General features: G+C 31.1%; 2 protein-coding genes across 6 annotated transcripts; one reads left to right on the top strand and one right to left on the bottom strand.

Moving 5' to 3' along the window:
- The first annotated feature begins 7,604 nt into the window (after positions 1-7,604).
- On the top strand, positions 7,605-11,973 carry LOC111283102 (protein indeterminate-domain 4, chloroplastic-like). Of its 2 annotated transcripts, none has more exons than XM_022871512.2 (4): positions 7,605-7,826; positions 8,153-8,405; positions 8,745-9,141; positions 10,516-11,973. In XM_022871512.2, the coding sequence occupies exons 2-4, from the start codon at positions 8,249-8,251 to the stop codon at positions 11,756-11,758; spliced, it is 1,797 nt and encodes a 598-aa protein (XP_022727247.2). In that variant the 5' UTR covers positions 7,605-7,826; positions 8,153-8,248; the 3' UTR covers positions 11,759-11,973. The 2 variants fall into 2 exon arrangements, with proteins under 2 accessions (XP_022727247.2, XP_089616731.1); XM_089760605.1 differs by having other exon boundaries at positions 7,656-7,826; positions 8,153-8,409.
- A 5,400-nt stretch (positions 11,974-17,373) lies between these two features.
- LOC111282643 (protein indeterminate-domain 5, chloroplastic-like) lies at positions 17,374-23,682 on the bottom strand. Of its 4 annotated transcripts, none has more exons than XM_089760604.1 (5): positions 23,099-23,593; positions 22,672-22,896; positions 21,983-22,379; positions 18,877-20,153; positions 17,374-17,731 (listed from the first exon to the last, which is right to left on the bottom strand). In XM_089760604.1, the coding sequence occupies exons 2-4, from the start codon at positions 22,823-22,825 to the stop codon at positions 18,914-18,916; spliced, it is 1,791 nt and encodes a 596-aa protein (XP_089616730.1). In that variant the 5' UTR covers positions 22,826-22,896; positions 23,099-23,593; the 3' UTR covers positions 17,374-17,731; positions 18,877-18,913. The 4 variants fall into 4 exon arrangements, with proteins under 4 accessions (XP_089616730.1, XP_022726554.1, XP_022726553.1 ...); XM_022870819.2 differs by having other exon boundaries at positions 22,642-22,896; positions 23,099-23,590; XM_022870818.2 differs by having other exon boundaries at positions 22,642-23,682.
- Between the last annotated feature and the right edge of the window lie 1,835 nt (positions 23,683-25,517).

Raw genomic sequence — 25,517 nt, 5'->3', positions numbered from 1 at the left:
AAATCGGGTTTCAGATCAGATCGAGTTTAGATTTTAGACAAATCCGATCCAACCCAATCTGATATTATATAAAAAAATTATTTTTTAATTAATTTTTAATTTATATATATTTATATAATTATATATTTAAATATTTATATTTAAAAAATAATATTTTATATTTTAAAAAATATTTTATTAATTTCGGGTTAGATACGATTTATATAATATCGGGATAGGTTCGGGTATAAAAAAAATTAAAAAAAATTTCAGATCAAGTCGAGTTCGAGTTTGATGATTATAAAGTTGGTTCGGGTTTGGAGCAAGCAAAAACCTATTCCGACCCAATCCGTTGCCAACTCTATTTGTAATTACTCATCTTATCTAATCAAATACAATTTTATTACTTTGGGATAAAAATTGGTATTTGTTTTTATTTAAGGAAGCAATTTTCAAATCCTAGCTAGCCGATCTTTTTTAGTTGATTTTTTTTCGTGAATACAGTTATGTGTCACGATTGTAATGGAGGTGATATATATTGACGTGTAATAATTTTTTTATACAATACTTTTTCTTAATCATATATATATATATATGTATGTATATATGCTGATTAATGGTTGTGCTAAAATAATTTAAAATTCGACATAAAGAAATAATGATAGTGTGTAAAATAATGCATTTTTTTAAATAAGGATTTTATGTGTTATATTCAAACTATTCACACTATTTTTACATTCTTTTTATCATTTCTCTCTTGTTTTAATGTTGTTATTGTTCACCAAAGAAAGGTCTCAATAACGGTTCCAGTAGCAAAGATAGGGCATTCATAGACACACTCGCAAACATTAAAAAATAAGAAAATTTTGAAGAAAAAATTTTCTTTAGATACTTTCAAATTTTTCTTATACGCTTTTTTCGTTAATAAAATTGATAAATTTGTTGTAAGTTATATATATATATATATTAAATAAATGCTAAAAAAAATTTCGAATGAGTCACTGTATAAAACGAAGAGTATTCATCTAAATCTTATCTACTGTCTAAGTATTAAGCTGTTAAAACCCTTAAATGGCCAGAATAGATGAAGTAATGTCATGTCCATATGTCACGGGCTTAGACTCAACCTCCAGGTCTGTGTAGCTTCAGGATTCGGGTATGCATTTATCTAGCATCTCACATCAGCCTGACCATCATAATTCACTTCCTGATGAGGTATTGTTTGCTCTAGCCCCCCTAGCTTCATGGTTTTGTCTCACAAAAGATATCTCACAATGAGAGAAATGTGTGAACTTTTATATTCCAAGACCAACTCTAGTACTTAATCGATGTGAGATTCTTTGTTTCATTTCAGGACCATGACATCCTCTTTCACTCCAACGAGGGCCCATTGTCCTCAGTGGCACATCGCTAGTACCTTCTAGAGCTAGCTCTGATACAAACTGTCACAAGCTCTGACCTAAGACTCAGAATCCATCCAGCTTTAGGCTTGAAATCACCTTTTTTTAGCCTAAGTCAACCTAGAACACAAGCGTACAGACACTAGAACAACTGGAAGGACAGAATGCATAAGTTTGAGAAAGCAAGAGAATTGCTGGAATATACACTATATATTACTAAAGCAAAGTGCTTGATGATGTACAAATGAGGGTGATGCGACCCTCTATTTATAGTTGAGGCCTCTCAGCTACACATATGGCTAACTTCTAAAATCAAGGGATTACAATATCTCTTAAAAATCAGAGATTACACAAATTACACATTAATACAAAAAGCTCATCCTAATTTTTAAGGTCAACCAGATCTTGCTGAAGGCTCATGTCAATCCCGGTTGCTTCTGGAAGATCCCGGAGCACACTTATTCCCTTAGGCCCTCCTAGGTGTAGTGCGGAGGTCTTGCAGGCTTGACCTTGGATGTGCGGGCAGGCCTGCATGCTGTGCGGGTGGTTTGGACTCCTCTCCAAGGCTTAATACGCAAACCTCTGCCAATGTCCCTAGTGCTTGAGCATTAACCCCTAGTGTTTGGACCTGTGCGCCTGGTGCACCCGCCTAAGGCATGACACATGCATGTATATTTTAATGTCATTTAAGATAATATTTCCCAACTCATCTACCTCTTGCTTCTTTGAATCAACCTATCTCTACCTGTATTATGTATTATTACATTTATTACTTTCCAAGGTATACTTTATTAATTACAACTTACAAGCATTATAGGTGATTATTATTTAGAAAACTACAAAAACAAGTTAAGAAGAGAGACTTCAAGTGGTTTTCCTCGATAAAGAATATTTTCTTTGGATTTCGTATTTAAACTTTGTAGGGTAGGCTAGATATTCACTATCATGCACATATATGGATAGATTCCTTAATTCCCAAATGTCTATGAAATTTTTATGTTTTTTGGTGAAGATTTTGACACATACAACCTTATTTGTAAATTTGGAAAATTACCAATAAATGTTATCTATAAACATATGTTACCCTATTAATTACATAACCAATATGTTTTCCAAAGTAATGAATCAGTTCATTTTGAATAAATGCATTATGATAAATAATTGCTATTATTTCAATTTTCAAGTTTTTTGGTACATATGTTCAATAGTTATTTTAATAACGAAATATTTTTCATATCACTCCAATAAAATTTTCTTTTTATAAGTAATAAATTAAAATTGTTAAAATTACTTTTTTTTTTTTAAGGATCCGCTCATACCAATATAAGTATTAGATTTTTTAATTTTTGAATCAAAATTAAATTTATAACATTTTTAGCTTATGTATATGATCAAAACTCTTACACCTCAATCTTTTCTATTGAGGGGTTACAATCACAAATTAAACCGAAAATCGAATTGATGAAATTGCTTTTTCATCACTTTGAGGTTCTTTCAAAGGGAATGATTATGCAGATTTAAATTTGTAGCCATTACATCTAACTTAAGGTGAGGATGTTCTGCATTTTTTTTTGTTTGCCCTATTTGTTCTATAGAAAAAATCAACAAAATGGCTTTGACATCACTACATCAAAGAGCCAGACAGCCAGTGAATTAGATTTGTGAGCTAGACAAACATGAGTCATTTTCATGAATTTTAAGTTATTGTTAAATTATATTATAAGAATTAAATGTTCTTTTCTCCAAATACATTCATCCGTTAACATACACTAAAAATGTAAATAAAATATGCCACATGATATTTAGATAGACATACATATAATAAATTTCGTTGGCATGCTGACTGGTAGATAAATTGAAAAAAAGTTTACTATAAAAAAATTAAAAATTTTAAAACTTGTAAAAAAGAATGAAACATTAGGAAAGTGTTACAGTTCACTTTCTTCAACATGTATGAAATATTAAACTTTACAATTTAAAACACAATGTCGTAACATTTTTATGTCCGTCCGACGAATTTAAAAAAATAAAATAAAAAAGTAGTCACCACCAATCTTTTTTAATTAGGTGCAATTGGCAACCTATTAAAACATATCCTTTTAATAAAATCTTAAAATTAATTAAAATCTATTAAAAAGATATTTTTATGGTCTATGAAACGGTCTGGGCTTCGGAGTCGGTTACGCGTAGAGAAAGATTAACATCCCCACAGCACTCATTTAAAAACGATACCACTTAACTACGTATTATCTTTTGATTTTGATAAAAAAACAGTCTCATTTTCGGTGTTTGAAAAATAATTTTCTTGATTTTTTTATTTATTAGTTGTTATTTATTTATTTATTTAGTGCTCAAATTTTATTCGAGAAAAATAAATTAGAACCTTTTTATTAAAATAATTTTTAAAATGTTCCAGTACGTTGGTAACATTAGAAAAACTTTTTTTCACCTAAAGATTTCTTAGGCATCACTTTTTAGAATACCTTAGAATCTCATCCTTGGAGGCTCAATTTTTTTTTCACAAAAAACTATGCCATGCATGTAATGTAAATGATAATACATTAATGCACACATTTTATTTTTTTATTTAGAAATTTTATTAATTTTTTATTAATATTTTCAATTAAAAATTTGAAGAAAAGATGAATTCTTATTATATTGAAGATTTTCTATAAATATTTCAATACATTAGTAATATTTAAAAAATATTTTCTCACCTAAGGATTTCTTAAAGCATCTCTACTCAGAATACTTTTAGAAACTCATCATCGGATAAAATTTCTTTTTTTTCTTCACTTTTTCATTGCTTATTCTTAATTTATTAGTTGATTTTTATTTCTTTATTAACAAAAAAGAAAATTTTATTGTATTGAAAACTTTTTATAAATATTTCAATACACCGGTAGCATTTAAAAAATTTTTTTCACCTAGAGATTTCGTAAGTGTCACTACTTGAAATACCTTTGAATCTTATCGTCGGATAAAATTTTTTTTCTTATTTTTTATTATTTTATTATTATTTTATAAGATTTATTTTAAAAAATAACAAAATTATCACAAATTTTTTACTATATATTTCATTATTTATTTTTATTAATTATTATTATAAAACAAAAAAAATTATTCTAGCAAATTTAAACATTTTTTACCTGCATAAATATTAATAATAAAATTTTAAAATAAAAATAATATATAAAAAAATCTAAAAAAATTTAAAAAAAATTTTTTTTTTACTTGAACCAGATCGATCAACTGTCGGTTCAACGGTTCAGGCAGTTCTGCGATCCAATCAATGGTTTGACGATTTGATCAACGGTTCAGTTTGATCTAATCCGATTCAACTGAATCGGTCAGAGGCTGTTGAAGGAACGGGTCAATGGGTCGGTTGGCATGGACGCAGGGTAAGGTCACTGGTCAACGCACGGATTCTGAAGTCCCAAGACGACGTCGTTTTGGGCTTTGGCTTGTTATATAAGACCAATTTTTTTTCAACTCATTCTAAACCCTCTTCAGAAAAAAAAAATATTAAAGGCCTAGGGAAAGCCCTAGAGCTTTACACCGTTTGACTTTCGAATCGCCATGTCAGTCGCTGTTAGGGTCACAGTAGACGGTCACTGTAGGTGATCGAAAAATGCCAAAATGCTCCAAAAGGCTCTCCTCAATGCCCTCTTTTCAGATCCGATGTTCTTTTCGTCAGAAACAGCCCCAATTGACATAGATCGAGGCTTAAAATTTCGGTATCCCTTCTCTCTCTTTTTTTTTTTTTATAAACCAAAACTGACTTTTTGATTTTTTGTTGTAGGGGCTTGGTGTTGATGGTTCCTCCCTACGGGGAGGACTGTGTGTTTTTCGTTTTGATTTTTTCTTGGTATAAAGAATTTTTTTTTATTCTGAAAACTTTTTTTTTGCAGGCTTTCCTCCTTCTTCCCCCTTTTTTACTGGCTTCTTTGCTTTATTTATAGAACAAAAGAAAGATCAAAATCTTAAAAATTTTGAGATTTTGGTGGCCTAGGATTAAGGAGGCCATCGATTGTCAAAACAACTGTCGGTGGCTGTCAAGGTTGCTAATAGCACAGTTGCAGGTGGCTGTTAGAGCCGTTGCCAGAAAAGGAAAAGAGAAAAATAAAATAAAATAAAGAAAAATAAATAAATAATAATAATAAAATGGTGTCTACATACAATATAGTGATATAATATGAATACAATACAAAAATAAGATATAAAAGTGATGCAGCTTATTGAATTTCTAAATTTTTTTTAGGTTTATTACAAAAAAAAAAACTCAAAAGTTTTGAAAATTTAAAATATTGTCTCCACTAAAAATAGTTTTATCAAATTTACCCTTACTAAATTAAGGCTCATACAAAAAAATATTTTATTGTTTATCTAGTAATTGAGCATTGATCTTTGGGTGCTAAACGATTTCGTTCTAATATATATTTATATATATAAGTTTGTAAAATAAAAGTAAATTACTTTTAAAAAGTTTGGAATTATTAAATTTAAATTTCTCTTAATAATTTATTTAGATTGATACGAGGTGATCTTATAAGGATAATGAAACCTAAACTTGTACTACTTAAATGTTTTTAACCACTTCTTTAACACAAAAAAAGTAATATAAAAAATGTGAAGTAATTAAAAAAAATTATTTAGATTTAAATCTTCATTTTTTTTCATTGTATGTACGAAAAGAGACATTTTTATTCTTTAAATAATAATGAATACGAAATAAAATATATTTGTTTATTTGAAATAAATGATAAAATTAGACGTATTAAAAGTAAATAATAAAATTAGACATGTTAATTTTTATATTATTCTTTTACATATTATATCTTTTTTTTTTATAAATTAAAATAAAGATATTATTCAAATAAAAAAGGTTATTACAGTCAAGCTACAAAATTACAAGATTTATGCACTCCCATTTTAGTAAGAGAGTCCGTAAAATAATTAACTTCTCTAAAAACATATACCAAAGTGATGTTCTTAACCCTAACGAAGAGATTGTACAACCTATTCAATAAATCATTATACTTCCAAGGGCATTCATTTACTTTGTTGAGCCAGGCTATAACAATTTTGGAGTTGCTTTCGATTATGATATCAAGCAAGGGATCCAGATTGGCATTAGCCACAATAGTAAGGGCTTCAACTATCGCCAAAAACTCTGCTAGGTTCGATTCCTTGACTCCAACATTTGTGGAAAACTTAGCAATACTTTCCCCTTCCAATCGCGGATAACACACCTCCTATTCCTGCAAGACCAGGCTTGCCTATAGTTGATCTGTCTACATTGATTTTTCAAACTCCTTCAGGGGGTGGAGACCATTCGATGTTCTTCCTGCATTCTTTTTTATGGAAGGGAATGGATATACTTTGGAAGCTAAATACACAACTTGATGGCAGGAAATTTAAATCTGGAAATTTAGCACTCATCCACCAAGCCAGTCTAATACAAATCAGACTGAAGATGTTGTCAAATGAATTGATTTTCTGCTTGAAGACTTTTTCGTTTCGAGTTAACTAGATTGACCAAACAACAGTATAGAACAATGTATCCCAAATAATCTAATATTGTTTTTTAACAGAGAGGTAAGTCTACAAATCAAAAAGACTATTGAACGAACCAGGAATAGCCCATGAGATGCCCCACTCCTTGCAACACTTGCACTAGATATTCCAAGCCAAATGACAGAAGAGGAAAAGATGGTTTTTATATTGAAAGTTGATTTATTTAAATAATGTTTAGACTATATTTGTTAAGAATCGTGCAATTAATTTTAACTATATAAACATTATTTTTATGTACGAAAAATATGTTATATATCTTGATTTTATTTATAATTTTTTAATATTAATTTATATTTTAATAAAAAAAATTAAATTAATTTAAAATATTTATCCCCGTTAATAAAAAATTCTAGATCAGTTCCGTCTACGATATATGCATGTCACCGTCCAAAAATTGTATTGAAAATTTACGGAAGGTGACAAAAAAAAAATTATATATATATATATATATATTTATATATAAACGATGTTGAAAGAGCAACGTAAGAGTAGCGATGGAATGACGACAGGGAGGCTTGTCTTGATGCTTGGTTAGAAGATACGAAATAAGAGAAGGAGAGACAGGCAGATGGTAAGGCCTACAGGTTGGTGGCCCCCAAAGCATCGCCCGCATAACGACACACATTTTCGCTGCCTGAACAGTGACAACAACATCCCTTCCGATTTCCTCATTTTTTTTTTAACAATAATCTCTAAAATTAAAAAAAAAAAGGCAAATTTGTATTCTTCTACTACAACAGAAACTATTGAGCAATACTGAAATGCTATACGGTATACACCAAAGAGAGAGAGAGATGGGTATGCGTGTGGGATAGACGTGTATGTATTTGTTTATGCATATATGACATGAAATGATGACTAAGTTCAAGGGTAAGCCTTATTTTTATAAATCAAAAAACAACAATTTGCTGAGAAAGAGGAGAGGAGTTTTGATTGTTTTCTTGCTCTTCACCTCCGAATTGTAGTTGTCGTCTAATATACTTTCCTCTTGGTATTTTGTGGATTTATATCTCTAGGTTTTTTTTCTTTCTCTTGTTTCTTAGTGGATTGTATCTGCAAAGATTTTCGGAGGGGAACTAAAACATCCCTTCCCTATGGCAGCAACCCTTTATTTTGGTTTTCTTTCGGTAAAGAATCGGAAGAAAAGCTGTAATTTTGTGCCGATTATGGTAATTTGGGTGATTTCTGAATTCTAGGTTTGGTGGTGTTGTAGAAGAAGCAGCTAGCCTAGCCCCAAGAAACAAGAGGAGACAACAAGCAAGCAACAATTAACAGCTGTATAATCTTTGAAGATGGCCGCCGCCTCATCGTCCACACCATTCTTTGGAACCAGGGAAGAAATCCAAAACCAAATGGTACAACAACAATCATCCACCACCACACCCACTTCTTCAACTGCTCCAACCACTGCAACTCAGAAGAAAAAGAGAAATCAGCCTGGAACACCAAGCAAGTATCTCTTTACATGCATCTACCCTTTTTTTTAAAGGCTTTTAGCACATGCATCCTATGAATAAAGTCAATAAGGAAAGAGGTTTTTGTTCTTGTTCATTCTTTTTTTTATTCATAAAACAAAGATTACCAATGAACCCTAAACTGAAAATTCGTAATTTTTGGTGCTAAATTATTCTGGACGTTGTTTTTTTTTTTTTTTTTTTTTTTTTTTTTTTTTTTTTTTAAGTTTTGAAACGATTCTTCTTTCTCTCCACAAATTGAGTCTTGGGCATCTTTTGTTTTACCTCTCCCTCATTTTTTTCAATAATTGTTGTTTGGCATTTCTCAAAGCAGATCCAGAAGCGGAAGTGATAGCACTATCTCCCAAGACTCTAATGGCAACAAACAGGTTCATTTGTGAGGTATGCAACAAAGGATTCCAAAGGGAGCAAAACTTACAGCTCCATAAAAGAGGACACAACCTGCCTTGGAAGCTAAAACAGAAGACTACAAAAGAAGTGAAAAGGAAGGTTTATCTCTGCCCCGAGCCCACATGCGTCCACCATGACCCGTCTAGGGCACTTGGTGACCTTACTGGCATCAAAAAGCATTACTCAAGAAAACATGGTGAAAAGAAATGGAAGTGTGAGAAGTGTTCTAAGAGGTATGCGGTGCAATCTGATTGGAAAGCTCATTCAAAGACCTGTGGCACTCGAGAGTACAGATGTGACTGTGGCACTCTTTTCTCAAGGTAATTAATCATTAACATAGAATTTTTTTTACCTTTTTTTTAACGTAATAAAAGTTGACAAACCAAGGTATCATGAGGAAAAAAAAAAGGGTGTTTGGGAAAGATTCGGGTACTGAGACTTGGGAAGAGAAAAAGCCTGTTCTTTTGTTTAACCTTTTTGGATTACCTTTTTCTTCTTCTCCTTCTTCTCTTTTAAACTCTTAAACCACTGGTTGCACGTGAATAATAATCTGCGAAACGGCCATGGCTGATGAGGATTCAAGGCAACCAAAAAACAAAGTAAAAATTACTACTCCAAACACTGAATGATAGAGAGAGAAAAATCGAAATAAAAATGCAAAACAAATTCTTATCCTTCTTTATCCCTCGATAACACCGCCTTTCATCTTTTCCCTATTCACGTGTTGTAAATTTATTCGTTGTCAGGAAAGATATTGTTACCGGCTTTGTTCTCATGTCAGTTTCCGCCTTTGTTTTCTTCTCCGTTTGCCCTTTGCTGCTAACTCTTTTCTATCATAAAACAACGTTAGGGTTTTGGCCTGTGGGGCTCTTATCTCTCTCTCTCTCTCTCTCTCCCCATTGCTGAGCTGTTCGAGGACAATTCTTGATTCATTAGTGCAGCAATTATATATCTGGAGATCAAGAAAGTGTGTTGTCACCAGTCATTTTGAAAGTCTCATTGGTGAAACATTGTAGCTTTTCTTGGTTACGGACAAATATTCCTTACATGAATGATAGATTAATGTTCAGGGATTTTTTTTTTTCCCGTTTATTGTAGACAGTCCCAGAAATTAATAGGCTTCTCTGGGATTTCTGGATTTTCATCAACCGGGAAATGATTCCCCACTTCATTTATTAAACATCTTCTCCTCAAAATGGTAATTGAACTTTGAATTGATTTATCATTTCTTTCCCCTCTTTTACTTTTCTTAGGAAACTGAAATTACTTGTTTCCACCTCTACTCTCTTCTCCTTTCTTCATAAAATCTTCCCTTCATTTTATTTTACTTGTTCAGCAAGTACCATTGCTTCAATGAGATGAAGTTTTCTATCAACGAATTATTTATTTTTCTTGAGATTTCTTGTTTCTGCAAACCCTTTTTTCAATTGAAAAAACAAAAAAGAAAAAAGAAAGTTGGAAATTTGTGCTAAAGGTCACGCGTGATCTTCAATTTAATGGTCCCCCTTCCCCATGCATCAAGCGTATAGTAGACTACAAGCAGTATTAATACGCTAAGCAAATAACGTTCAAATTTAGTTTCCATACTACTTTTATTTCTTGACAAAAATGGCTAGATCTTCATCGCCTTTGACTTTGGGCCTTGTTAATCAAAGTTGACTAACAATTTTCCTTTCATCATATCTTTGCTGCAGACGTGATAGTTTTATCACTCACCGGGCCTTTTGCGATGCACTGACTCAAGAGAGTGCTAGACACCCCACCAACTTAAGCACAATAGGTAGTTATCATCTATTTGGAAGTAATCATATGAGTTTAGGACTATCCCAAAATCCCTCATTGCAAGACCAGAATCAACCTTCGAGTAATATGTTACGGTTGGGAAGCAATGGAGCAGCAAAGTTTGAGCACCTCATCCCTCCATCAAATCCTTCTTCATTACAAAACATGCCAACATCCGCATTCTTCATGCCTGATGCCGCAAACCAAGGTTTTAATCAAGACCATCAACCTCACCATGGCCACGGACAATATCTAAACAAACCATTACATGGGCTTATGCAACTTCCTGACCTTCAAGGCAATACTAACAATCCCCCCACATCCACCAATCCTTTCAATTTAGGCTTCTTTTCCAATAACAGTGCTGCAAGCAGCATAAGTACCAGTGAAAATGCCAGTGCATCCTCCAACTTACAAAATTCTGGATTTTTAAGCAGTAATCAGTTTAACAGTGGTAATGGTGGTGGGGGTAGTGTTGGTGATCAAAGGACAGAAATGTTCACTTCTAACATGGCTGATCAGGTTGGTTCGGGACTCTCCTCTCTTTATAGCACTTCAATGCAACTTCAGAACATTTCTCCACATATGTCAGCCACTGCATTGCTTCAGAAAGCTGCTCAAATGGGTTCAACTACAAACAACAATACTTCGTCTTTACTAAGGGGATTGGGGAGTTCGTCATCAAGTGGGAATAAAACCCATAGGCCTGTTTTATCAGCTAACTTCGGCAGTAATTTTGGCGGTGGTGGTGGAGGTGAAACGCTAAGATCAGAGATGGAGAATGATAGCAATATTCAAGGACTAATGAACTCTCTTGCAAATGGAAACTCTTCCATTTTCGGGGGCGCCGGCAACGGACAAGATAGCAACTTCGGAGGGTTTAGTGGAACAGGGATAACACTTGAACAGCAGAGCAATAATGCCAACTTTTGCAACGTTAACGAGGCTAAGTTGCATCAAAATCTTGCGGCGAGCATAGGCGGGACTGATAAATTAACCTTGGATTTTCTAGGTGTTGGAGGAATGGTCAGAAACATTGGTGGAGGGTTTTCGCTGAGTGAACGACATGGGATCAACATTAGCTCTTCGAACCCCAACATAAAGTCATCAGCTCAAGCAGCAAGTCAACAATTTGGAAGTGCAAAACTTGTCTAAAAAAACATACCAGATGTCGAGATAGGTGTCTTGGCAATCTAGCTTTATAGGGTTAATATGTAGGGAAAAACTCTTCTCTTGATTTTCTGAATTTGACGGCACATGAATTAGGGCTTCGTTTCTAGTTCAGTATTACCTTTACCGTATGTACTTTTTTTTATGTTGGAAATTATAAATTTTAACCTTTTCCATAAAAAAATGGTTTTTTACTAAAATTATATGTTTGATTGATAGCTACATATCTTTTTTCTAGTAAAAATTTCTAGTAAAAAGATATTGATACAATATTTCAGTTATTTCCTTTATTTTTGTAGGTGTAATTTCTAGTGAGATGATTACAAGATTCGATGCAAGCTGAGACAGAGAACATATATGATCTGTCATAAAAAATTTTTTTTGTATTTTTATGCTAAATCAACAAATATACGAAAAAAAAAGAGAGAGTGTGAAAAGAAAATTATACATATTTAATTTGATCTTATATTTTATATTTATAAATGATGACATAATTAGTTAGATTATTATATCTAAATTTTGTTGACGTGTAATCAAATTTTTTTTAAACCTGACCATTAAAATATAACAAATTTACTGATATACATGTAACTTTGGTTTCATTACTTTCTTTTATTTTTGTTTAATGGCATTAATTTTTTTTCTAAGAATAAAAGTATGAAAAAAAAATGTAAATATATATTCGAAAATAAGCGAAGAGAGTGAGGTAAGCCCTGAGAAGAGTTGATATTGTCAGAATAATATAGGCATCATAATCAGAGTGATGACTTCAAGAATCTTAACAAGCTGACTACATATCAACAGACTCGACAAGTGAAACGTTATTTTATTTTCTTCTTTTTTTTATTTTATCATTTCTTTTATTCCATCAATTAGTTTTGTTAATTATTCAAAAATTAGACGGATGATTCTCTTTAATATTTTTATAATTTCGAAAGAGAATTTGTTTGGCCAACGAATACCTAACCCTAACTCAATTACTGGGAATTAATAAATAAAGACAAAAATAAATAAATACTTAATTGCTGATCTTCGGGTCTCTTGTTGACATTCTATGGACACTCTCCATTCTTCTTTTTATGTACTTCAACTAAAAATTTATTCCTCCTTATGTTGACTCGATTCATGGCATGTAATCGTGTTTGATAACATGCAAAGCTTGAAAAAGTTCATGATATTTCTTTTTTATACGTATAATTTTGAATTACGAAATGAGAAATAATCTTATAATATAATTTTGTATATTAAAATTATTAAAATTAAAATTTAATATTTTATTAATAGAAGATCTCAATTTGATAATAAAAAAATTACATTACAATGAAAATTGAAATCCAAATCTTTTAAATTAAAATTTTTAAATTTTAATTGATAGGTATCTCACTAAAAATGATAATGATTTGGATTAGATTGATCAAATTTAGTCCAATTATTTTCGATAATATATAATATTATAAATTTTTAAAATTTGATTTAAATTCAAATTGATTTTTCATATGATCTGATTTAAACTAAATTTTATCAGTTGATTCGATTTGATTCATCGATTTTTAAATTTTATTTTTTATTTTTATATATTATTTTTAATATGAAATTTTAATATATTTAAATAGTTATAGATATAAAATAATTATTTTATTTTATAAAAATTTAGAATATATATAAAAGCTAATAAAAATATATAATTCAGTTTGATTTTATTTTTTTTTTAATTTTTCACTTTTCAATTTGCATGTAACATATGTATTTAATATCTAAATTTCATTTAAATTGAATAAGAAAATTGATCCAAACCAAACACTATAATTTCAAATCAATTTTTATTTTTAAAAATTTTTTATTCGTATCACTTTTCAATATGCTAAAATACATCTATTCTATTTAAGGGTAGCTTATACCGGAAATATATATATATATATATATATATATTTTGAGTTTGTTTGGGGGCTAGTGTCCTCATCTGTATCGGGTGAGTCATGAGTGAGAGTGTTGGTCAGAAATATTATGTGATTCAGGCTGGCAGCAGCGGCAGCAAGAGGTAAAGCATCCAGAATTTGTTCGTTATGGTAATTATTGGGAAACTCATGTGCCACTTTTGTCGCAATAGTTGTCTTCTTTTCACTTTATGGAATCAATTAGTCCGTGACCGCCAAGGTGTTTGACAGTTTATTCGTCCGAAATAGAAAATATATGAACAGTCTTTAACCTTTCTTTTTTTTTTTTCAACTTTTCTTCTTCTATATATCTATGAACAAAGGCAAAGGAACATTTATAGCAGATAAGATCTAAAACATAATGGGTTTGGTATGTTTAAGTGAATCGTAAATTCAAAAGATTGTATAGATTTAACGATTTTAAACATAATATGATTATATCATATAAAAATATATAAAAATACGATCTAAAATTTTAATAAAATTTATATAAAAATTTAATAAAAATAAGAAAATTATATTTAATGTTTAATGTGTTAATACGAATTATGATATAATAATTTTTATATTTTATACATATTTGACATAAAATAAATAAACACAACTACACGAGTTCATAGATCTAAAGTTGTATTTTTCAAAATCCAATCATTAAAATTTTTTATATAGCTAAAATAGTGAAAATCTCTTAGAAAAATGTGAAGTGGAGCTAGCAAACTAGTATAGAATCAGACTCCAAACTGAAACCACCACAAGAATAGCGACTTAATTCGTATTCTTGTTTTCTAATCGAATGGGTTTTCACTCAACCTAATACTTATTAGTATTGACCCTAATAATTTAAAAACTAGGCTAGTTGTCATGATACCTTGGACTCGATTGAAATTAATCTAAACTTATCATCAAATGAGAGAGCTTAGACCATTGGAGTATATAAAGAATTTCATAATAATTGGAGTATAGAAATGAGTGAGCTTATCATGAAATTGCATGTGGACATGGGATTCTAGCTAGTCAACTCTCATATCTGATCTTCCTCTACTACATACTCAGTCTCAAAAACAAAAATACCACTTAATGCCTTACTTAAATCTTAGGGACACCAAAAGGTTGTGATCAACAAAGTAAAAGTAGTAGCTTGGTCCTTGATTTTTTTTAAAAAAAATTTTTGGACGTATGTGACCATTGGGTGTTTTTTTTTTTTTCTTTCACAAATGAGTTTGCCAACTAAGGATAAGATAGGGATGTTAATGAGTAGAGTATAAGACAGATAAAACATTTTTCATTCTCATTTTTTAATTTTTTATATTATACCTATATTTGTATTTATATCCAACAGGTCTTTTAAATCTATTATCTCCATCTCACATGTATTTAAAGGGTACGAATAATTTTATACTTGTAGCTTTTTAAAAAGAAAATAAAATTTTAGATTTATTTTTTTAACTTTTTTATTTTTATCTTGCACATTTATATATTTTTTAATAAATATATATTAATATATATTTTAAAATGGAAACATATTAGTCCTAATTAATTAATTATTAACTATATATATATGTAGGGTGTAAACATTGAGTACGGGATGGTTGCTATATTATCCATTTCCCGTTTTCATACCCGATAAAAAAATTTAAAATCATAGATATCCCCATCCTCATCCCTATTCAAGTAAAAATTCGAATTCTCAATTGAGTATAAATAAAATTGGTATCTCTAAGATAAGAAAAGAGATTATAAGTATTATGATTTGAACCATAAATCTATTAGATAACACTTTTGAGAGTAGTTATATGAACCAACTTAACTAAACCCAAAATTCACCATTGGGTAATTTCATAATGCCAAAAACAATATAATCAGTCAAATTATATAGCAGCTATATGAAAATATTGCAAACTTAGTTATTTCAAACTTTATATTATTATTTTTTTTTTTATTTTGGGTTAAGCCAAAATCATTTTATACAAAAGATGATAGTCAAGAGCCTCAAAGATGCCATACATGCAAATAATCCAAAGGCAGCAAACTTTATAGTGTTACATCAAAGAAAATGTTAAAGGTAATTAATTACTGAGAGGGCATTTAATATGAATTTATATTTAATATATTATTAATGTATAAATTTTATATACTATTAGTAAATTAGAATATATTATTTTATTAATAATTAAACTTAAATTTTTATTAGTTCTTAAGATAAATACACAAAAATTTAATTTTTTTTAAATTGATTAATAAATTAATATTATTTGATTCACTGATAATATATAAAATCTATATACTGATAGTGCATTCAATATAAATCTTTAACACAAAGGCAAAACAAGTAGACAACTGAAGTTGAGACATAGAGGGAGAGACATTTGAAAGGAAAAGGGGACAATGGCATAATTTCATTCTGTAACCCACCACTTGAACACTATAAATAGGGAAGGATTGGAGGTATATTTGAAATCCGGATTTTGTGGTAGTTGTTGACATTTTGAGGAAACATTCTTCAGTATATCTTGTCTTCCTTCATTTGTTTGCATGTGACTCAATTTCACTTTTTTTTTTAAACATCTCTGTTAGGATCAATTAGATATCAATCGGCCCGATGGAGAGGTACTCACTCAATTAATCAAAGCTTTGATGAAACTTTTATTTATGTAAAAAAAATTACATTCCCCATGGAATATTTACAACTACAAGGGGCCAGGGTACTGGAGAAAATGTACTAGCCAGGGCCCTTGATAGTGGAGGAATCAAATTCATCGAAGATTTGGTTCATCCTACACATATGCAGGTCACGTCACAGGGTAATTTATTAGGAAACTGCTATACCATATATTGATTATTGATTAATGTTGCATTGCTTTTCTCTGGGGTAATTGCATATGGCTCTTCACGTGAGTGTGATTCTGTATGGTCTTGGAACTTTTACATATATCTTTGGTGACAATTTCAAATCATCAAGAAAATCAAAGCACTTATAAAAGTGATCTAATAATTTCTTTAAAAAGGTTGGGAATATGTATATATATATATATATATATATATATAATATAATATAAATATAGAAGATCATCAAGTCTTGTCTTACATATATATATAAGATCTTATATATATAATATATAAGATCATCAAGTACTTAGCATATATATATATATAAGATCATCAAGTCAAGTGATCTAAGAGGTATGAAGAAAAATTTACCCTAGACACAATATTATCTTTAAAAGATTCCTTTTTTTAGAAAAAAAAAGATTCAATTAAAAGACAAGGAAACAAAGTTTACAAAGAAGATGGAAATCCTAACATTCATCAAATTAATGATTAATGTCATCAAATATTAAAAAAAATCAATTTAAAAGACAAGGGAATAAGGACTGCAACATGGGAATAAGAAAACGTTTGGAAATGCTAAAATTTAAATTTTAATTCTGTTTGATATTACTTTTTACGTATGACTGAAAAAAAAATTAAACTGTGGGTTTCGCGTAAGAAAATTTTACTCCATGATTTTTGTTAAATATGAAACAGGATGACAACATTATATTGTTCAAGACCAGTTTGTCTAGCAGCAAATGGCTAGCAACTTGATCGGTCATTCTCGAAGGCTGACGGAACAAAATTGTCTTGGTTTGAGATCATATCCGGAGGAATAAGAAACGACATTCGACCTTTATTCTACAATGGCGGCTGGCTAGAAATATATATAACTAACGTTGCATAAAATAGAACTAATCCAAAAAGAAACAAGAAAAGATTTTCTTGGCTAAAGTCACCATCAAAAGTATGATAAAGATTGTAGGTGGGATTGACCGGAAATTCATTCCCATTAACAGTTGAAGGGAAGAAAGAAAGTTCATAAATATAGCTTGGATTATAGGGGTTTTAGCTGCCTTTTGCTGATTGATGATCATCACTTGATCAGTTTCGAAACCACCCCTTTGACTCCCACTTCTCCTAGTTGTTCACTTGACATATCGAAAAAAAAAGTACCAGATAAGAGCAAAAAGGCCTTGCCATTGAGCATTGTCTGCGAAAAAAGCCAACGTTAATAATTAATAAGATCATAGCAAGCAGCCCTAATACCAGGGAAAATTCAACATACAATAATCCAGCATGCAAACAACTTTGTTTGTATCAAATATATATATATATATATATATAATATACAAGAGAAGAAAACTCATGAATTAATGTATGATCACCATCATTATCATCATAATCTTCTTCTTTTTATTCTTATCTGATATGTAGACAAAGATGAAAGAGATCGGAAGCCAAAAATGTATGCAGAAATATATATATTTTCATGCATGGTAGAGCTCCTCTTTTTCATTTCTGTCATAAGAAAAAGATTCTTTTGGCTTTGTCTATATACCCTATCGCATCAAAGAAATACCCTATTGTCGGAATTAAGGTGAAGGAAGATAAATTTGGCTTTGTTTATGTACGTTCTAATTTTTATAATGGTACTCCATTAACAAAGAAAGTATAATAATTTTATTTTACAAGAACTTCTTTCTTAATAGTACCAAACAGCTAAAAATGTCACATCAAAATTTACTATTTACCGCTCATATTCTCGTGTATAATCATTTGTCATGAACTCACTTTACAATATGTGTATATATATATATATATATGTATTTTAAATTATCATAATTTTCTAGTAAATTAAGAATTTAATGTTTTAATAACTTGAGTATTGGTCACTTTACAAAACTATTATTGTATCCAAAATAAAGCAAAATGAATCAAAAGTTTTCATTCTGTTGGTGTAATTCCAATGAATAAAAAAATAATGATTGGAGAAATTCAAATCATTAACAATTTGAAGAAGTGGATGATTCCTGGCTAAGACTTAGAAGAAAGGGTAGATATTGTTTTGATCATCTATATCTTGAGAGCAGCACTCGTGACTCTGCCAGCCCATAAAAAAAAATAATAATAAAATAAAATAAAAACAGACAGGAAAAGAAACAAAACCCATATGTGCTACAACTCATGACTGTCCCATGCCAGACAATATTTGAGGCAAAAAAAGGGAGAAAAAACAATCCAAACTCCAAAAAAAGTAAAAGCAGTATATTAAAGACACACATTTACCAATGAAATCCAAATCTAAAACTTTAACCATATATAATAATTTTAACAGGTTACTAATATTTTACGTACCTTTGTACTTTCTTCATATTGCTTTTTTTTTTTTTTCTTATTGAAAATTCCCACCTCCTTTAAAAGATTGGTGGCCTGCCGGCGCGGTAACATTATTTCTCTCTGAACCCGAGGCTCTTAACCCGATTCCTTGTTGTTGTTGTTGTTGTTGCTGCTGCTGTGCCTGTTGCTCCCTTTGTGAAACCCCTCCTATGCTCATGCTTCTAACTATTCGGCCAACGCCAAGGAAGTCTCTAGTCAATCTATCTGACTCACCAATGCTAACATTCAATTTTTGCTGCAGGTGCTGCTTTTCTTGTTCCATGCTACTTCTACTTGTATAAGGGTTTTCTTGTACATATCCAGTGCTATATGTATTGACGCCTGCTGACCCACCTCCAAAAATGGAGGAATTACCACTTGCTATGGAGTTCATTAGTTCATGCAGGTTGTTCCCTGTGCTATCTCCCAAAATGCCTCCAAAGTTTGAGGGTTTGGTTCCGGTTGAGGAAGAGTTACCAAAGCTTCTTAGAAGAGAGGCGCTGTTGTTGTTACCGGAACTTGAGCCCATTTGAGCTGCTCTTTGAAGCAATGCGGTAGCTGACATTTGGGGTACCATGTTATTGTTTTGAACTGATGAGCTAAAGAGAGAAGGGATGTTGGAGGTGATTTGATCGCCCACTATGTTGTTTGAGAAGAGATTTGATGCTTCGCTTGTTCCAGCACCACCGTTTTCGTTGTTGAAATTATCAGGAATTAGCAGACCTGAAGATGCTAAATTGTTGTCTGTCTTGGCATTGTTGCTGTTACTGATGCTGCTTGTGTTGCTGCTATTGGAAAGGAAGCTAAGGTTGAAGAGACTGGCTCCTAAAGGAGGGTTGATGATGTTTTGCATATCAGGGTACTGCATTAGTCCTTGGAACGATTTGTTGTTTCCCAACAATCCTTGTTGAGGTTGATGTTCTTGATTGAAATTTTGGTTAGACTCATGCATGAAGAAAGCAGATGAAGAAACCATGGGTTGTTGAGGTCGAAACGACGATGACGATCCCATCGATGGAGGGAGAAGATGATCAAACTGGGTATTCCTGACACCACCACCAAGTCTTAAAATGTCACCAGTCTTGTTATTCTGGTCTTGTATCGATGAAATTTGAGTTCCCATTTGAGATAAGCCTAAGCTCATATTGCTACTTCCATATAAATGGTTGCCAATGGAGTTCAAGGAAGGAGGGTGCCTTGCAGTTTCCTGAGCCAGTGCATCACAAAATGCCCTGTGAGTGATAAAACTGTCACGCCTGCAACAGTCATAACAGAAGGAATCCATTAGACAAGCCCTGATAAATTGTAGGAAAAACAAAATAAAGGAAACGGTTTGAAAAGACAGTTAAAAACAAATTTTGAACAGAAACTCCTGTCTGCTATGTTTAGTACATCAAATTATAGGATTTTGAAACTTAGTTCGTGGAAAGGAAAATTCAACCAATTAATCTTAGCTATGACTAGCTACCTAAAGGACACAAAAAGATGTCCGGTGGAAACATAAAACATTAGAGATAATGAAAACATGTCTTTTGATTAATGTAATATAATGAAATTAAATAATTTCATTAGCTTAATTGATTTTCTCCATATTGTTTAATTTACTCTAGTTGTCTTTTATTATTGATTTTTTCGATACTTCAGGTTACCAGGAGTAAACTCTTATTACTGGAACTAAGATTACAGCACCACATTGGCCTAAAAATGTAAGAAAAGAATAAGAAGTCTTACATGCAGCGACCCACTCAACATGGGGCAAACAAAACTGTTGAATAGGTGTTCTAAGTCATACTGAGGGTTCAGAGTACAGCAGGAAAGGCTAAGAAAATGTAAAAGTGTGGAAACCCTTAAGCAGCAAGAAAAAAGATTAGCATGTTTCATAATGCTCAAATGATAATACAAAAAAGTAGGGTGAAAAGATAGTACTAGCTGGGAATTAAGTTAATTTGCCTAGAAGACAGAAGCAAAATTGAAGAGGGTTGGTCAAAAGAATTTCACTAAAACTGGAAAATGATTAATCAAATCAACCATGAACTGCCATTTCGAGAACTAGGTGCTCAATACAAGCAACAAGAGAATGTATTGAACCAATAGAAAAGTGAACGATCAAGAACCCCAATTCGGGACTGTCTTCAATTAAAGCAAAACTCATGAAATATATCTGATTTCCAGTTAAGAATCGTTTTCCAAAACAAGAACCTAAAAAAGCTATCAGGGTTTCACTTTTTTCATTCTTGCTTTATGAATTCCTAAATCAATCAACTCTCTTAGGCGCAGGCGCTAGCCTCCCACGGTCGAGACTGCAAGTCCCTGCGCAGAAATACCTCAGCTTCTAAACTAGAACCTCTGAGAGAGATTGAGAGAAGGAGGGAGGGAGTGCATTAGAATTTACAGGCGAACGTTATCGTAAAAAAGATACCTGCAAGAGCACAGACCGGAACACGTCTGGCCAACCCACAAGAGAACAAACATGGTAACAACAATAACAACACAGCAAACTCTACATGGCATAGCGGCACGTGAATAGGGAAAAGTAAAAAAGAAAAAGGGCGGTGTTTCCAAGGAGAAACAAAAGATGAACTGTTTTCTTTCTCTCTTTGTTCTTTTGTATAGAGGGGGGTTTAAATTGTTTGAGGATAGAAGCCTAGAACCTCTATTGTCAATGGCAGTTTCCACAGATTATTCACGTGGACGCATGTTTGTTTTCTGCACTCACCATCTTGACCACTTGAGAACTTGAAAAAGCAACGAAAACAATGAAAATAAAAAAGGGGGTAATGAGAAGAAAGAGAGAGACAAAATTGCAAGAAAACCGAAAGGAAAGAGATAAAAAAAAGCATCGAACTTTTTCATCTCTTGTCACCTGAAGAATCTAATCGCTAACCAAACAAGGCCAAGCAGAAATTATAACGCCTTTTCCCTTTCTTGCATGCCAGTGGGAATACGGCACATAAGCTAAGGTTTAATGGGGATGGCCTCAACTACACGCAAAAAAAAAAAAAAAAGAAAGTTTAACGGGAAAATGTGAAGGAAAGGATTGTAGATTATAGATTGTATTTGTATTTGTATTTGTATTATTAACTACCTTGAGAAGAGAGTGCCACAGTCACATCTGTACTCTCGAGTGCCACAGGTCTTTGAATGAGCTTTCCAATCAGATTGCACAGCGTACCTCTTAGAACACTTCTCACACTTCCATTTCTTTTCACCATGTTTTCTTGAGTAATGCTTTTTGATGCCAGTAAGGTCGCCAAGTGCCCTGGACGGGTCATGGTGGACGCATGTGGGCTCAGGACAGAGATAAACCTTCCTCTTCACTTCTTTTGTAGTCTTCTGTCTTAGCTTCCAAGGCAGGTTGTGTCCTCTTCTGTGGAGCTGTAAGTTTTGCTCCCTTTGAAACCCTTTGTTGCATACCTCACAAATGAACCTGTTTGTTGCCATTAGGGCCTTGGGAGATAGTGCTATCACTTCAGCATCTGGATCTGTTATTGTAATAAAAAAAAATGACAAACAAGAAATTAATTATAAAATTCTAAATTTGATTAATTACAATAAGGAGAAAATTTTTTGGATGATGACCAGAGAATTTTAAAAAATTCACCCCTTCTCAATTTCCACTCAAAAACTTTCAAATTTTAGGGTTTCTTCTTGTGTTTGTGCTTCTCTTTCTTTACATATATATGTATATATAAGGAAAGAAAGCAAAGAACTACTAGGAATAAAATTGAAATGAATTCTCTTTACTTGAATTGGTGGAGAAAATTGGATACTTGCTTGGTGTTCCAGGTTGGTTTCTCTTTTTCTTCAGAGGCGGCGGTGGAGCTGGGCCTGTGGATGAAGTTGGTGTTGAAGAATGCTGTTGCTTCATCTGGTTTTGATCTTCTTCTCTAATTCCAAAGAAAGGTCCTGCGGGGTAAGATGCATCCATCTTTAGACAACCCCCCTCTTGCTGTTCTTGTTTTCTTCAAATAGTTATTCTTCTATATATCTCTCAGTTTTCTTACAAAAAAAAAAAACCCATTATCTTACAGCAACCACACATTGAAAATTTTTGGTGTTCCTATGAAATCTTATCTGAAAAAGCTGAGAAGGGGGCGATTCAAGCTTTTTGAGTAAAATTGGTTGATGAAAATCCTAAAAAGGCAAATATCTGAAAGACAAACAAAAATCAAGGGAAGTTGAGGAGAAAAAAAAAATTAACCTAAGGATATTTTGCTGCTTTTCTTTTTGTCCTCTACTGTTTCTTTCTCTTCCTTTTTAAATGCCAAATTGTGAACAAAGTGATGTTTCTTCTCTTATTGGGTGTCATGCAGATACAGTAACACATATACACCCTCTCAGCATATTTCCTTTTTCTTCTTTCTTTTTACTTCCCCTCAAACAATTTTACATGATTTTGCTCATTTCTTTCAAATTACAAAATCATATTAAATGAGATCATTTGAGAGAGAGAGAAAGAGAAAAGGAAGAAGAGAGTGGACCCAATCCATTAGCCACATAACGACATAGGATGGTGCGTGAGAACAGCATGAACAGCCCTTCCTTCCTTCTCTTTCTCTTTCTCTCTTATTTCGTATCTCGTTACTCACTTGCAGACAAACTTGCTATCATCACCCGTTCCCCCCACTGGGCACTCACAGTAAAAATCACTTCAAAGAAACAAGAAATTTCAATCCCACAAAGAAAAAAACACAAAACTAAAATAGGGTTTTTTGCAAATGAAAAAAAGAAAATCAAAACACCTGACACAAACAATTGTTTCGAAGTTTGTTACGTGAAACTAAGCTCTTAAGATTAGTTTGTTACGTGAAACTAAGCTCTTAAGATTAAAGAGAGTGTTGTGTTAAAGTACGTAGGAGTGTTTTTTTTTTTTTTAACATGCAAAGGGCAAAAACAGAGATGAACAAGATTCTTATTCCAGTAACAAAAGAGGGACCAGGATGTCACATCTGGAAATGAAAGAGGGTATTTCTGTCATTCTCTTTAAAAGTGGGAAATTTCACAATAAAAAAACTTAGAGAAAATACCTAATCCAACCAAGACTAAATAAGCAAAAAAAAAACCCTTCACTTTTTTTTTTTACCTTGTTATTTATCAAATTTGATAATTTAAGCATTTATAATTATTTTATTTTAAATAAATATAAAATATCAAATTATATTATCAAATTTAAAATACATATTTTTATTTTTATCAAATTAAATTTTATTAAAATTTTAAAATCATTTTTTTTATTTTTTATATTAATTTCATATCACTTCATGATGTCAAATCTATTTTTTATCTAGTACTGCTTGGTAACACCACTGGCCTGTTACTCTATAAAGTGAACCTAGTTTTGGGCCATGGATATTATATTGTAAAAGCACAAAAAAAAAAAAGAATTAATGTGGTGAAGAAAGATTATATAATAAAGTTAAGGCTGAATTTAAAGTCTTGATTAAGACAGTTTTTTTTTAATATTTTATTTTATTTATTTTTATTTGCTTTGAATTACAGTTTTTATTTCATGCCAGCTACAATTTTTTTTTAATGACCAACACTATAGTTTTCACCCTTTAAAAAGACAACTTAACCATAACCGTGGACCTCATTGTCAAGTTATTATTCCCATGAATTTGATGAGGCAGTAAAATTTTTGTGGGTGAATTAGGATTTGGGGCTGCAATTAATTTAAATTAAACCCCATAAATAGGATTGATGTTAAAGAAATGAAGGTAGATTTTTTTTATTCATTCCCTAGCTATTATTTTTTTCAATTTTGTAAGAAAATCCAGCGGATATTTATAATTATTAATTGCGTTTTATATGTGTAACTTTAAAAAATTCTGTTAATTTCATTTGTAAAATCTAAAAGTTTTACAAAAATAATTTCTCTGCCTTCAAAAACATATTTTCAATTTTTTTTATTCCACCAAAGTAGCCAAGTGTGCTAAATGGCAAAATTATACTCTGAGTTTTAAAATGTTTATCATGTAGAAAAATATTTTAATTTTAATATATTTAATATTAAAATTTAAATTTTTTTATAAAATTAAAATCTCATGATTCTTAATGTCAAAAAGTAAAAAAAAATCATAAAATATAATTCTAAAATAAAAAATATTAAATATTAAAAAAATAAAATATAATAATAAAAAGAAAAAGTCGAAGAGAGTATGTTATTTATATACTTTTATTTAATCTTGGGTCTTCAGCCAACACCAAAGTACCCCAAGTACTTGGGCCTAAATTTCATTACCCATAGCCATAATTTTTTTTTTTATTATTATTATTATTATTATTATTTGTCTTTCGGTTTAAGCGAACGTTTGGATTGAAGAAAAAAAAAAATCAGAAAGTAATAAAAAAGAAACAAAAAAATGAAGAAATTTTTTTATTTGTATATGATATAATTAAAAATAAAGAAAAGAAAGATATACTTTGTTTCTCTTGAATTTTTTTATTTTTTTAATTTTAATTACTTTTAATTTGGAGAAAGAGAAGAAAAAGAAAAAGAATAAAATTTTTAAAATATAAAATAACTATTATATTTTTATTAATATCTTTAATTAAAAGTGTATAATTTTAAAATTTAAAATTAAATTAAGAATATAAAATATTATTTAATTTAATTTTTT

The sequence above is a fragment of the Durio zibethinus genome, chromosome 5 (assembly GCF_047325235.1).
Source record: "Durio zibethinus cultivar Kanyao isolate XHJ-2024 chromosome 5, ASM4732523v1, whole genome shotgun sequence".
Lineage (NCBI taxonomy): Eukaryota > Viridiplantae > Streptophyta > Magnoliopsida > Malvales > Malvaceae > Durio > Durio zibethinus.
Note: the sequence above shows the minus strand (reverse complement) of the source record. Positions and strands in the feature narration are given on the sequence as shown.

Bases quoted from the DNA above. Each gene is read 5' to 3' on its own strand.
- LOC111283102 (XM_022871512.2), top strand. From the start codon at position 8,249: ATGGCCGCCGCCTCATCGTCCACACCATTCTTTGGAACCAGGGAAGAA. The intron at 8,406-8,744 runs GCAAGTATCTCT...TTCTCAAAGCAG, and splicing joins AAATCAGCCTGGAACACCAA to ATCCAGAAGCGGAAGTGATA. The intron at 9,142-10,515 runs GTAATTAATCAT...TCTTTGCTGCAG, and splicing joins TGTGGCACTCTTTTCTCAAG to ACGTGATAGTTTTATCACTC.
- LOC111282643 (XM_022870818.2), bottom strand. From the start codon at position 22,825: ATGGATGCATCTTACCCCGCAGGACCTTTCTTTGGAATTAGAGAAGAA. The intron at 22,380-22,641 runs GTAAAGAGAATT...TTACAATAACAG, and splicing joins AATTTTCTCCACCAATTCAA to ATCCAGATGCTGAAGTGATA. The intron at 20,154-21,982 runs GTAGTTAATAAT...TGACTGTTGCAG, and splicing joins TGTGGCACTCTCTTCTCAAG to GCGTGACAGTTTTATCACTC.